At 40.7% G+C, this 14,862-nt stretch overlaps 1 protein-coding gene across 6 annotated transcripts in view; it reads left to right on the top strand.

The window, feature by feature from the left end:
- Nucleotides 1-14,862, top strand: part of SUMF1 (sulfatase modifying factor 1) — a 77,943-nt gene that overhangs the window by 40,013 nt on the left and 23,068 nt on the right. The window contains exon 8 of one of the 6 annotated variants that reach the window (XM_034777907.1): nucleotides 3,705-3,915. The exons of the other annotated variants lie outside the window; for them this stretch is intronic. Coding sequence (XP_034633798.1) covers nucleotides 3,705-3,797 — 93 coding nt within the window. The 3' untranslated portion in view covers nucleotides 3,798-3,915. Of the gene's footprint in view, nucleotides 1-3,704; nucleotides 3,916-14,862 lie in introns of those variants that run through there. 6 annotated transcript variants of the gene reach the window in all.

Raw genomic sequence — 14,862 nt, 5'->3', positions numbered from 1 at the left:
CTTCCACATAGTCAGGATATTAATTTGGAACGGATGAGTCATTCCTTTTCTTTGGGAGTCTTTTATAAGTATTGGCTATGCCACCTTTTTGTGAAGGCCCCTCTGACTGCTTTTGTGGGGTGGATTCCTCTTCCAGTCTTTCTCAGCAGACTCAAGTTCCTGCATTATACCTTACTTCTCCTCTGATCAAAGATAGCTAAACCTAGGAAGTGAACTGCGGTACTCTCCCCGACACACCTTTAACACTGCAATATATGATAATTATGATGATCTCCCTTAGTTGCTGCTTGACATAGTCACAGCCCTTGCTCATAGCACAGTAACTGCTGGCAACATGAGCAAATCATAATTTCTGCTTCTCAGTAGATTGCAGAGGTCCTTGTGTCCTGCCCTTTTCAAGAAGAGAATGTTGCCAGCAAAGGGAAGTCAGACTCATTCCAGAACGTAGGGCTCACTGTTACCTTCCAAAGTATCCAGGAGGCAGCTTTTTTGGTTGCATATGCCAAAACCCCCTAACAAATAATAATTTGGTCCAATACAAGTTGTTTGTCATTGGCTGAAAGACAGAAGGTGACCTAATCTTCTTCCTTGTGTTATGCATGTTTAACTTTTTCTGAGTAATTTTTAAACCTTCAGTTTTTCTTGCTTGATATAGATTTGAGTACTTGTAAACTATTCTGGTATTGCTGTCACTGGGCTGGTGCTGGCCCAAAACCTTTCTCTTTCCCTCCATGTCCCTGCTGTTTGTCGTCACAGAGACCCCTACATTTTCAGCACACTGAACTAGTACAGGGAATGCTTAGAGTACAAATGAGAGCTAGGTTACTTCCTAGTAACTAGAGACTTCAGACGACAGTTCTTCAACAGATCAACCGTATAGAGTCCATATGTGTGGTGCTGCATGAACCTTGGATCTGCTGGAAGCAGTTGCAAGTGCATTTTTAATTCTGTCTCATGGCTGCATATACAGTCAAATGTTCTGCGCATTCATTTTAATATTTCTTGGCAATAAAATGAAGTATTCTTCCCCCCCTCCCTTTTTTTTTCCCCTATGTAGAATTGCAGGGTACCTTCCCTTGTCACTTTCAGTGTCTGTTTCCCTTCCGTCTCACTTCTTGTCTCCTAACAATTATACTGTCAAAGGACTGGATCTTATTAGAAGTGCTAGCTTTAAATCCAGTTTTGTCTCCCTTCACAAAGAGAAGGCTTTGGAGTAACCCGGAGAAGTTCTGGAACAGCCTTCCAAGGGGAGTAGTGGGGGCAAAAGACATCTGGCTTCAAGACTAAGCTTGATAAGTTTATGGAGGGGATGGTATAATGGGATAGCCTAATTTTGGCAATTAATTAGTCTTTGACTACTAGCGGTAAATATGCCCAGGGGCTTGTGATGGTATGTTAGATGGGGTGGGATCTGAGTTACGACAGAAAATTCTTTCCTGGATGTCTGGCTGGTGAGTCTTGCCCACATGCTCAGGGTTTAGCTGATCGCCATATTTGGGGTCAGGAAGAAATTTTCCTCCAGGGCAGATTGGCAGAGGCCCTGTGGGGTTTTCGCCTTCCTCTGCAGCTTAGGTCACGGGTCACTTGCTGGAAGATTCACTGCACCTTGAAGTCTTTAAACCATGATTTGAGGACTTCAATGGCTCAGACACAGGTTTGTTACAAGAGTGGGTGGGTGAGATTCTGTGGCCTGCATTGTGCAGGAGGTCAGACTAGATGATCATAATGGTCCTTTCTGACCTTAAAGTCTATGATTCTAAGATGAACTTGAGGAGTTTCAGATGAAGGAAGTTAAAACTTTAAAAAAAAAAAAAAAAAAAAAAAAAAAAATCTCCTGAAATATTAGCAATCTTGATGGGAATGGGTGGATGAAGCATGGACTGACTAGTAATTCCTGTCAGTTGGAAGGGGAAAAACTGAAGGCCAAGCACAGCTTTCCAACCTCTTTATCCACACTGTGAACTGCGTTCAGTGGCTCAGAACAGTGCATGGACTCCGAGCATGCAGATCTGTGAATTCTATTCTTGAGGGAGAATAAGGAGATATATATAAAAAAAAAAATTTTCTCGCACTTTGAGAGACAAACGACATCTGTGTGTTTGGAAAGAGATGAGAATGAACACAGGACTAGCAGTTTGTGGCATAATGTGACTCTTCCCATCCTTGTTCATCTGTTTTTAGTTGAGTGGTTGCTTTGATTTTTAGCCATTTGTATTCCTTTCCATTATGGATGTCTGAAATAACCTAAATTCCTGCAAATATATTATCAAGGAATTGGTAGGCTAATCTTGCTTAGTGGACCATGATCTCTCATAATAAGAAAATACCAGTTGTTGAGGACATTTCTTCCTTGCTATTATGGATCACCAAGGTAGTTAAAAGTGGCACTTGGATCAATCAGGCCACCTCTTTCCATTCTGCAAATAAAAGCACTATGTATGGGGTCTATAGGTGAGCTGTGTGATGTCTGTGTGGTACCCTGTCAGTTTTTCCGTAGATAAAGGGAATAGCAGTAATACTTCGCACTTCTTTACTCCTTTTTTTTTTAAACATATTGCATGCTTTTCTAAAGCACCTACCACCATTCTATCAATGTCATTAAGCCTAATTTTTAGATGGGTAAACTGAGGCACAGAGTGGTTAGTGATACGCAAGGTCACTGTGATAATACTGGGAATAAATCCCAGAAGTCTTGACTGCCAGTCTACATCTTACTGTTAGTCCACACATACTGCCTTTGGCACTAGCTAGCTGCACACTGTATATTTTTAATTGTTTTCAGTTTTTATTTAAAAAAAACCTCTCTCTTACATTTTATGTATATATATAATTAAAAAAAACAAATGCAAGGCCCTTTCCATGTCTGCTCTGCCTTGCTGTTCCATTACCTGCGGACCCAGCAATACCTTGACCTTTGGGCGTGCTCACCACTTCATAATACTGCTCCTGTCTTTAGGAGACTCAGCTTCAGCCAGAACATGTGGTGCTAGCACTGCAGCCATCTCGCCAATATGTGACTGATGGAACAGCTTGAGTCACTTTTTCCTCTGCTGTTTTCTTCCATATGCCATTAATCAAAACAAAATTGGGCCATATTTTCAAAAAGCAAATGCATCTGCAGAATTTAAAACCCCTCACACTTGCCCCCATGTAAATCAGCTAATTGATTATTGCATGCAATTGCTCATAAATGTGTACAGAAAAAACTACCTACATTGTTATACACAGACTTTGCAACACACTTTCAGAAGCCTTTCTTAAAATTGTCCCAAAATGCAAATTATTAACTCAATGTTGCAACTCTATATTTAGGGAGTTTTTAAGTGCTTATTATTTATGCCATTGCCCCAGAATAGTCTGTTTTGAACATAAGACTGGATTATTGAGTTATACTGTAAATATATATTCAGGTTACTCTAACAAATATCTAGACAATTACATATGAAACGTCATCTTTCAGTAGCAAAGGTGCTAGAAAACTTGTTCCAATTGTAGCTCTTTTCACAACTGTCAGTGCCTGGAAAAAAGTTATGCCACTTTTGTAAAGTCAGCAGTTAAAACTTAATTATATAGAAGCTTGTGTGAGAATTTATAGAAGAGAACAAAAAGTGTTGAACAGACATGCAAATTCTGACATCTTACGGGTGTCTGTATCTGTATATACTGTTTGTATTTGCATATGATGCAATTTTTTTTTTTTTCAGGAGTGCCCAGCATTGGCCTACTTCTTACTCTGTTCCCATCTGAAGTCTGTGGTAAAACTTCTCCTGGGAGAACATAAAAAGCAATATTCATAGCCACAGAAGGCTCAGGGGCATAATATATTTTTAGTAGTAAAATGTGAAATAACTGTAACCATACATTCCAAGCATCAAAAATAGAGGCCAAAACTCATTTCCAGATGCCTAAATGTCAACCCAAGTGTGCACAGAACAGCCCAGCTGGATATAAGGCTTGGCCTCACAAGTCTAGCTGAGACAAAAAGCCAGAAACATAGAAGCCATCAAGCATCACTATTTAAATTACCTTTCCTTACGATGTTCTTTTAAAAGACTCACTGGGCACTTTGGATGAACATGTTCTATTTTTTTACTCTAGAAGCCATTTTTCTCCTGAGGGGAAGGTGTCAGTCAGCCTGGGTGTATCTAGCAGTCCTGTAACCATATTCCACGCTGTCCTGTCAGCATGACTCAGCCTGGAGCCATAGGGCCTCCAGTAGCGTTGAGCAGTGAAATCAGTTTACATTCATTGCTTGTTTCTGCCAAAGGGGTGAACTAGTATCTGTGGTGGTGGCAGCTTTGTAATTTATCTACGAAGCCCCTGGCTAAGTTACCCACTTGTATCAGAGAGGCCAGTGAGCAGTCATCGAGTGACAAATGTGGGCAAGATTTCAACCAGAGATCCTTCAACCAGAGATCTTGAAATGAAGGACTCCATTCCCCTTCCAAGCCATCTTCCTTTTAATATTTAGGTATTTTCTTTATTGCAGCTTCCCCCACCCTCTTTGGTCACTCACTCACTCACTCATTCATTCACTCATATACTCTCATGCTGCATCAATGCATACATTCAGGTGAAAAACCTCTAGCACAAGGTGCTGTGTGGGTTTTCTTGGTTTGTTTTTTGGTTTTTTTAGGGATACTAAAAAAGCACACGGTAAAACATTGAGTTTGGGGTTTTCCTTTCCCTGTTCATTACACCACTACCCCGATATAACGCGACCCGATATAACACAAATTCGGATATAACGTGGTAAAGCAGTGCTCCGGAGGGGTGGGGCTGCGCACTCCGGTGGATCAAAGCAAGTTCGATATAACGCGGTTTCACCTACAACACGGTAAGATTTTTTTTGGCTCCCGAGGACAGCGTTCTATCGAGGTAGAGGTGTAGTTGCAAGTTTAATAGCACCTTTGTGTCTAAATGACTGAATGGATAAGGTGGTCAGGCCAAAAGACATTGGATACCAAACTTTTAAACCGCAGTGTCCTATAAGAGTGTTCAATCCACTTCACAATAAAGAGTTTTGGTTTCTCTGTAAAATTCCACTTTCACTAGAGTAGAGTTCTGGTGCTAAATATTTCAGTTCAATGCATATGAAATGCTTCATTTTGTGTGTTCTCATGTCACTTGTGCAGGTACCGCCCTCATTACTTTTAAGTGAACCTTTTCTAAGATTATAGTGCTGATTGCTAATCAGATGAGAAGGATATGGCAGTGCAGGCCAGATTCACATTGGTGGAGTGGATGCACTACAATAGATCCCAGATTCCAACCCTAAACATTTTCTCATCTCATCGTGTCTGGATTTTAAGGATAAAAGCCTGTTTCCTAACTGATCTCTTCAGCATCTCAAATCCTTTTTGAATCGCTGAGATAAGTGCACCCTCATTAGAAGGATTTCTTTGAAGAAATGCTACTGTATTTGCACAGTTGTATTTGCAACATCTGTGTAGCACTGCTTCAGCACTGAATTAAGAGGGTCTTGAGATACAAGGGTCGTGTATGATTGCTAAGCAAACTAATAACTGCTTTAACTTAGCTTCTGAGTTCAGTCCAAACATTTTCCCCTTACATACTGGAAAAAAAAAAATTCAAGTAAAAAATGCTAAAACTTTAATTACTTTCAATTTAGATTTTACTGCTTCAGAGACAGATTTTGAAAGTTAAGGGTGTTAGCTCTAAAGGAGGAGCATTTGTAATATGAGTTCTGGCAGTGCTTTCTGAGTCAGCAGATACACACATTGAATCCCATAATAAGGGGGAAAAAAAAACTACTCTGAGATAGCTAGGCTGCAGCAACTTCCAAGATATTAAAAATGACTTGGAATCTGGCAGATATGCTGATATATTTTAAACCTCTCCATTTTCTGAGCTGTAGATACTCAACTTAAACTACATCTGCCTGCTTAAAGGTGAGAAATGAAAAGAATTTCCTAAAAGAGCCTACAATGATCTGTGTGACTTGAAATCTGAAAAACCGTTGAATAAGGGGCAGTGATGACATGGCTAATTTTGTGTCCATACTGAAAGCACAGCCGTAAAGAAAAGACTAAGCTTCCAACAGTGCCAAAAGAACACAGTCGAGGTTTGAACTTTGTCAAGCTTCAAATTCAAACATTGCAACAAATTGGGGAGCAAGTAGTGTGCCTTCCCAGTACTATGTTTTTAAAGAGACCACCAATCTGGTATCCAAGAGTTCTCTGTCATTCCCTCAGTGCTAGTTGATGTACATCCTCAACCTCACTTATGGGAAGTGGAGAGAGAGAATTAGGAGTCAGACCAATTCAGCTTGACAAAAAAGAGAAATCCTTCTATTTTGGAGAATATTACAGGGAAGGAGGGAAAGGATTGTTGGCAGGACCTTAACCCCCAGCTTATCAGATAGCATTAGGGCTCCTCTATCCCATTGCAAGGCTATTTACAAAACATGCAAGAAGCCTCCTCTGTGACTGGTTGTGTTCTGCTACACAAAATGAGGTGCAGTGGACAGAGTCTGAAGATAGCACATCCTTTCCGGCAACTGTTCTATTTTTCCTAGGTTCTTGTATTGTTACCATCAGCTCTACAAGAACCAGTCAGGTAGAATGTCTTGAGCCTATGGCCCTTGAAAAGCTGTTTGATAGATGTAATTACTCATGTGACTTTGGTGACTACATCGGAAGAAATCAATATAGTTTTGGTTGCAGACAAAACACTGCTGGTGGCCAATAAAAAAAGGAAAAAGGAAGAGAAGATCCACACGCTAGTCAAAGCTAAAGGTTGGACACGCAGTCAACCTGAAAGACAAGTAACAGCAGAAGTTTTTCAACAATGCAAGATGTATTTTATGCTAAAATATTTCTAATAATCTCAGCTTCATGACTGAACTTTTGTGGTGTAAGTAGTTTACAGTAAAGGTCTATCTGGGATGGTGGTAAGGTTGGATCTAAAAATGAAGGATGCTGCTTACAATGGTGGAAAATTAATGGAGAATAAATCAGGAAGGCCAAATCACACTTGGAGTTGCAGCTAGCAAGGGATGTTAAGAGTAACAAGAAGGGTTTCTTCAGGTATGTTAGCAACAAGGTGGTGGTCAAGGAAAGTGAGTGTCCCTTACTGAGTGAGGGAGGCAACCTAGTGACAGAGGATGTGGAAAAAGCTAATGTACTCTATGCTTTTTTTGCCTCTGTCTTCACAAACTAGGTCAGCTTCCAGACTATGGCACTGGGCAGCACAGTATGGGGAGGAGGTGACCAGCCCTCTGTGAAGAAAAAAGTGGTTCAGGACTATTTAGAAAAGCTAGATGAGCACAAGTCCATGGGGCTGGATGCACTGCATCCGAGGGTGCTAAAGGAGTTGGTGGATGTGATGGCAGAGCCATTGGCCATTATCTTTGAAAACTCATGGCTATCGGGGAAGGTCCCAGATGATTGGAAAAAGGTTAATGCAGTGCCCATCTTTAAGAAAGGTAAGGAAGAGGATTTGGGGAACTACAGGCGAGTCAGCCTCTCCTCAGTCCCTGGAAAAATCATGGAGCTGGTCCTCGAGGAATGATTTCTGAAGCACTTAAAGGAGAGGAAAGTGATCAGGAGCAGTCAGCATGGATTCATGCCTGACTAACCTAATTGCCTTCTATGACGAGATAACTGGCTCTGTGGATGAGGGGCAAGCAGTGGACGTGTTGTTCCTTGACTTTAGCAAAGCTTTTGATACAGTCTCCCACAGTATTCTTGCCAGCAAGTTAAAGAAGCATAGGCTGGATGAACGGACTGTAAGGTGGATAGAAAGCTGGCTAGATCATCGGGCTCAACGGGTAGTGATCAATGGTTCCATGTCTAGTTGGCAGCCGGTATCAAGCAGAGTGCCCCAAGAGTCAGTCCTGGGGCCAGTTTTGTTCAATATCTTCATTAATGATCTGGAGGATGGCGTGGATTGCACCCTCAGCAAGTTTGCGGATGATGCTAAACTGGGAGGAGTGGTAGATGCGCTGGAGGGTAGGGATAGGATACAGGGGGACTGAGACAAATTGGAGGATTGGGCCAAAAGAAATCTGATGAGGTTCAACAAGGACAAGTGCAGAGTCCTGCTCTTAGGACGGAAGAATCCCATGCCCTGCTACAGATTAGGGACCGAGTGGCTAGGCAGCAGTTCTGCAGAAAAAGACCTAGGGGTTACAGTGGACAAGAAGCAGAATGAGAGTCAACAGTGTGCCCTTGTTGCCAAGAAGGCTAACAGCATTTTGGGCTGTATAAGTAGGGACATTGCCAGCAGATTGTGGGACGTGATCATTCCCCTCTATTCAGATAGGTGAAGCCTTATCTGGATTACTGTGTCCAGTTTTGGGCCCCACACTACAAGAAGGATGTGGAAAAATTGGAAAGAGTCCAGCGGAGAGCAACAAAAATGATTAGGGGGCTGGAGCACTTGATTTATGAGGAGAGGCTGAGGGAACTGGGATTATTTAGTCTGCAGAATAGAAGAACTAGGGGGGATTTGATAGCTGCTTTCAAAGAGGATGGATCTAGACTTTTCTCAGTGGTACCAGATGACAGAACAAGGAGTAATGGTCTCAAATTATAGTGGGCGGAGGGGGGGTTAGGTTGGCTATTAGGAAAAACTTTTTCACCAGGAGGGTGGTGAAGCACTGGAATGGGTTACCTAGGGAGGTGGTGGAATCTCCTTCCTTAGAGGTTTTTAAGGTCAGGTTTGACGAAGCCCTGGCTGGGATGATTTAGTTGGGGATTGGCCCTGCTTTGAGCAGGGGGTTGGATTAGACCTCCTGAGGTCCCTTCCAACCCTGATATTCTATGAGAAAATATCTCTGCACAATTCAAGGAGGTCCTGACAATGACACAGGTATTCCCAAAGGCTGTCTCTTCTATTTAGGTGTTAGCCATAAACTAAGAAGCCAGTATGTTGCCTCTTGAAATCATCCCACAGGGTTCTTACTTTGGAGTCCAGGTGCTTAAGAAAAAAATATTTGCAAGGTCATTTTGGGATGCCCACTGAAAACTGCAGTCAAACAAGGGCTCGTAAGGCACTCTGTACTCCTGTCCGTCTTGAAGATGCACGTTCAGCCTCCATGACTCTCAGGTAGCTCTCAAAAACTGTCTTGTTACTCTGGCTTATTGTCAGCCTGATTAGTTGTAGACAATTGGGGGGAGATTTTCGGAGGCCCCTAGGGTAGTTAGGCACTCATTAAAAATGACAGGGAGTTGGGCCCTTACTTTCGTTTTTGCTAGTGGTTTTTCATAACTACAGATTTCAATACCAAGCACAAACCTGGGGTCAACTTACCCAGTCAATCATTGGATGACATTGTTGAGGCACTCAAATATATCTCTGAAGCCGCTAGCAGTCAAGCGGGTCTGAGGCATGAGGGTTTTTGCGGGGAGGGAGAGGATCACAGTATGGGGATGAACATACAGAAGGGTAAAGACTAGTTCAACTCCTGTAGTTTTCAAAGCCATTTATTTGACAGGGTTTTGGGGGAAGGTTGGTGTATGCTTCTGAGTCTGAATACGTCCAGTGCTGTCCAGACATCGCTTAGGGCACAAACAAGGCTCTACCCTAGCATGTTGTTTGATAGAATGGTAACCTAGTTTTTCTGTAATTTGCCATTTGATTGGTTTTACAAGGATAGGGTGTTGGCTTGAACCTACATCCTGGAGGACAAATGAACTACCGGTACTTTCCATCTGCTCCCTACTTTTGACCTGTCTAGCTTGAGTGGCCCTACTTGGAACTAAAGTTCTTGCCAGGATAGCTCACTGGACTACACAAGCATTCACACCACAGCAAGGTGCAGTCCTTAGAGAGAGATTCTTCTGGAAGAGCTAAAATGACCATTTTGATTAATTGGCTGGATGAGCTCATTCATTATGTGCGTGATTATTTCTTTGCTACTGGGTAGCATCCATCTATCGTTGGATGCAAGTCTTAATTAGGGCACCTAAAGCTTTTGTAGGGATTTTTAATTTAGTTCAAACTAAATAGCTGCTGTTACTAAAATATTAAGTTCTCTAAACAAATTGTTCCTCGCCCTCAACACTCCATTTTATAAAATAATGATTTCAGGAGACAAATTCAGTCCAAGTCTGAGAGCAATATCAGGGAATTGCAAGAAAGAGAAAAGAGTAGAGCTTGGTCCACAACAGTCATTACAATCTTACTTTCACAAAAATTCTTATCTTTGTCAAATATTTTTCAATGAAAGTTTGCTGTGCAGGTCTCAAAAAGTAGCACTTGGGAAGATGGAAAAAGTGTAAATTGGGGGTGTGTGGGTGTGTTACACGGTACTGTAAAATTACAGAAGACTAGGATTAATACTATCCCCAAGACCAAGAGTCTATACAATATAAAATCCCTTCAGCAATGAATGTGATGAATAATATGAAGTTTAATTTGGATAGATCATTCTAATATCATTTGACAACTTTGAACAATTTTATACTTCACATATTGGGGTTTTGCTTTTCAAAACAGTTCAGCAATGCACTAACTAGGAGAATTAAGAACTTGGACTCTTACGTTTGTGTACATGGCCATTAAACATCCAAAGCTAATACGAGTAAGCTTTTCTTGTTCCATGGTCACCTCTGATTTTCTGATAGAAAACGTGAGTTGCTCATAAATTTAGTTACTTGAATAGGAGTGAACAAAACTGACTTATACGAAATGCTCTTTCTGTGAGACATGAGGAGCAAGCAGCTTTTATTTTGAACTTAAGTTCCTAACAGATTTCTTGTCTGATGTATTGTAAATGTCCCTTTTTATTTTGGCTTGAACAAATAAAAGGAAGCTGTGAATTTAACCCTCCACAGCATCCAGCATTAGTAGAGAGAGTGGTAGTTTGAAAAGCTTTGGTAGTTGTGTGAAAGCAACAGGTAAATGACTCTTGTAATTCTGTTTTAGGTTACAAATTCACTAATTGTAAGTAAGAAGATGAAATGTTTTATAAATGTAACTATTTATCTAGAACACACTGAAGGGAACTTGGACCAGAGCTTTTAATTCACTTGAGATAAAGAGCATTTCTTTTTAATTATCAATCCAAATAGCAAGTTTTCAAGGTAATAGCCTCCCTTTTATTGCAACAGCCCAGCAGAGTGAAACTTTCATATGTACATGAGGGATCCAAAACAGGCAGGAATAAGAATAGGACAACCTAAAATAGCTGATTTAGGACATCTTATGTAGCTTTATCAGCAATGAATTGAGAGGGAAACTAAACCATTGTCAAGCTTTCATATATCGGTATTGGATATACTTCAAGTGGCATATTGTGTGTCTTGCATAGTAATGTAGACTCTCTCAATTATCCATTGTGATGCTACTGCTTTTCTTCTGGCTCCTATCTTCATTTATAGTTTGACTCTTACTGCAAATTTGTCATTTTTTAATATCCCTTAAAAACACTTTTTAGGCAGACAAAAATTCAGATACTGCAGTTAGACTTAATGCGCCAAATTCTGCCTGTCATTGTGCCACCCCTTTGACTACAGAACTTGACCTAGGGAATGGAACAATGCATTCTGGGGGCTCTTTTGCATAAGAGATCTGTCTGATGGAGCTGGTTTGGGGATATCAAGTGGTTAACTAGATGTTCTGTTTTGAAATTATTTGGCTTGAATTTCAGGCCCTCTTAGGATAGGCAGGGGAAATAATCCATTCATGTAACTGCAAGTGATATTTGTTTCTATGGTGAACTGTGCTGAGGGAAGTGCAGATACAATCGAATAGAGAAGAGAATATAAAACTGATACTTTGACTTCCTACTCCTAACGGCAGCTTTGGAAACTTTTTTTTGAGGGGGCTGCGGGGAAGGGAGCAGCAGTAGAAATGCCAGCGGAAACTAGTCTCTTAATTTTGAAACGGGATTTTAACTGCTTGCTTTACAGTCTTGTGTTTCCTAATAGCTACAGAGTGTCAAGATGGTGGGTGAGAAAGTAGTGCAAGGCAAACTAAATTCACAAGAAGGCTGGTCTTTGCTCCAACACAGCTTGCAATCATTACTAGTGCATGTGAATGCAGGACCAAGCAATGTCCGACTTATTTTGTGACGTGTAAATGATCAGCTTGCAAAGGGCAGCAGAGTGCATGTTTGATTAATATACCATGATTCCTTCATGGAGATTGCTTTAATTGTAGCCATTTCTGTCTCAAGTATGTAATGCATAGTTACTGGATGACCTACAATTCTGTATTAAAGACATAATTTAGCACAGCATGGAGTGGCAGTGTGGATGACTAGTGCGGTGTGGGAAGGTTACATTCAAGGTTTGAGAACAGTTCCGTTTGTTAGAACTGCTTTAATAAACATTTTATTTCTACAGTATGTTTTAATATTCCTGTAATGAGGGCTGAGTATCTCGAGTCTTTTTTTTAATTCATCACATAAATAAACTGTACAAACGAGCAATTTGTGATCTGAAACCAGCCCTTAATATGATTTCTGCAAGTTGTGTGTTAAAACAAAATACACAATTTGAGTAAAGTGTGGTTATGGTAGTTTAATCATCTCTAGGTTCAATCTTGGATGAAAGTCCGTTGCTCTTTACCGTACGGATGTGGCTTGGACTTGCCCTTTTGATCAGTTGTTTTTAGACCACATGCTCCACTCAATGGTTGTTGCTGCTCCTGGGATAATTGTGCAATATCTAATGCCTGATAATGGAATGAAAGGAATAGTATATAGAGGTACCCACATGAATCAGATGTGACCTGCAGTCATGGTTCTCACTGTAACTACAGGGTGAGGGCACAGCTGATCAGCTCCAGGCTGTTATGTGTGAGATAAAACAAGCAGGTTTTCTCCATCTATTAAGGAGAATAAAAGCATGAGCAAATATTGGCTTTTTGTGCTCTTACACGTTTTAATACAAGTTATCAGAAATTAGGTGGGGCCTTCTAGCCAAAGTAATAACCTTGCTCTACGATAGAACACCCTTAGGTGTGTGCACCATCCTGGTGAAGCAGTTGATGTTTGAGGCTTGGCTTCATGGATGACTTTTAGACACTTAGAGGTTGCACTTTATTGTGGGGCTGTGTTTGAGTTCTGCAGAGTAATCAAAGTTGTTTTAATATGCCCCAGTCAGCCAATGCTTAGATAAAGATGGCGTGGTGGCTCTGTAATTTATTAATACTGTATGTTGCCTGGTTATTGGGATGTTTTCTTTATGACTATATTGATTTAGTTTGATAGGAGTCTGTCTGGAAAAACAGGCAGGAAGGAAAAGATGAAGATAAGCCACCTCTCAATAAACACTTGAGAATTGCTAAGGGACAATCCCAGAATCGTTGGCTCCAGGACTGTCTTGATCTCCAGTTGAGGCTACAGAATTAATTTGGACCAGAAGTGTTAAAGTGTGGGAACACAGAAGAATAAAAGATCTATGGTGGGACTTAAAAGGGTCAGTGTTTATTTCTCTCTCTCTCTCAAGCAGTAGTAGTACAGGGGAACTACACTGAAACTTGGACCTGCTGAGGATGTCTGAAGAAGTTAGGCCTGCCTAGGTTACTGTCAGGTAAGAGACATGGATGTGGAATGTTAAAAACTCTTTAAAAGCTTAGTTCCTATCATTACCTTTATTTTAAGAAGGCAGTTTGATTACTACAGGCAACTGGTCAGCCTCCCAAAGGGAAGACCCACAGGTGCCAGAACTCATTTGGAATTGCAAGATAGGAACAATTGATACACAGGGTACTGTAGCTGAGGGTGCAGTTTAAGAGTGGGAAAATTGCAAAATTATTCCCAGGGATAGATGAGGGCACAAGATATCGGACCAAAGGAGGTGTACACAGGGGACAGAGGTGCAGCTAACTCTACAACAGTGACATTTCACTCTCTCTGCTGCAACTGTCTGCAAAACAAGGAAGAGGATTAATGAAAAAGAGTGACCACAGAAGGAAGAGGTACTCAACAATTTAAAGGGTTCCTTCCAGAGAGATTGCGAATAGAACTGAGGTATGCAGTAGCCAATGATACTTGTCATAAATGAGCTTTGTATTAATTCATGCTAAGAAATTAAACTCTGACTTTCGAAAGATGCTATTCTACACTCTCTTGATAAACCAATTAAGGGAACTTCTTGTACTAAGCACCATCGTTTCTGCATTCTCAAGAAGCTGTTAAATGTGAGCGTTGGTACTTGACAACCTTCTGGATTGTCTTCTGGTGTTAATAGTTTCCAGTGCATAACTTGTGTAATACACTAAGGTTTTATTTTAGAAACAAGGCCCATCCAGTTTAGGTGTAACTATGGATTGTATTTTCTAAATGGACAACCTGCCTAATTGTCCCTCAGTAATTCAGAATCTCCATTCATTGTTATATTTTGCTTTCTACAACCAAATCGCCGTACAACTTTTCATGGCTGATGTACCTGAGTATTTGGATTCTAATATCTAAACTGTATTGTTAAATCTATTCACCTAAATTTGGGTTATTGCTGATTATGTACTCTAAGTACCATGACTTTTAAGAACTAACTTTTTATTTGTGGATAACCTAAGCACTATACCCAGATGTACAGACATTCTTTTCCCAACCTATGTATTCTATACTTTTTTTAACATTCGCTTTAATAAAAATTTTAAATCCAACTTGTTGCAGAGAGGTTTCCCTTACCATACTGCATTCTACAAAAGATCCTGTCCAAGTTCTTTAACTACACGTTGCATCAGGAATTTTTGTGAAATACTTGACTGCAAAGTCAGTCAAGTGCAACCTGCAAAAGAAAAAGAAAATTCCTCTGATTTCAGGCTGCCTTAGGGCGGATATTGTGGTCTGTTTGAGAGAGAAAATTATCCATCCATGTCTCCAACACAGAAGCTTGGTAGTATAATAAGTTTATGCCTTAGCCTTTCACATGGGATATGCTC

Source organism: Trachemys scripta, chromosome 7 (assembly GCF_013100865.1).
Source record: "Trachemys scripta elegans isolate TJP31775 chromosome 7, CAS_Tse_1.0, whole genome shotgun sequence".
NCBI lineage: Eukaryota > Metazoa > Chordata > Testudines > Emydidae > Trachemys > Trachemys scripta.
Note: the sequence above shows the minus strand (reverse complement) of the source record. Positions and strands in the feature narration are given on the sequence as shown.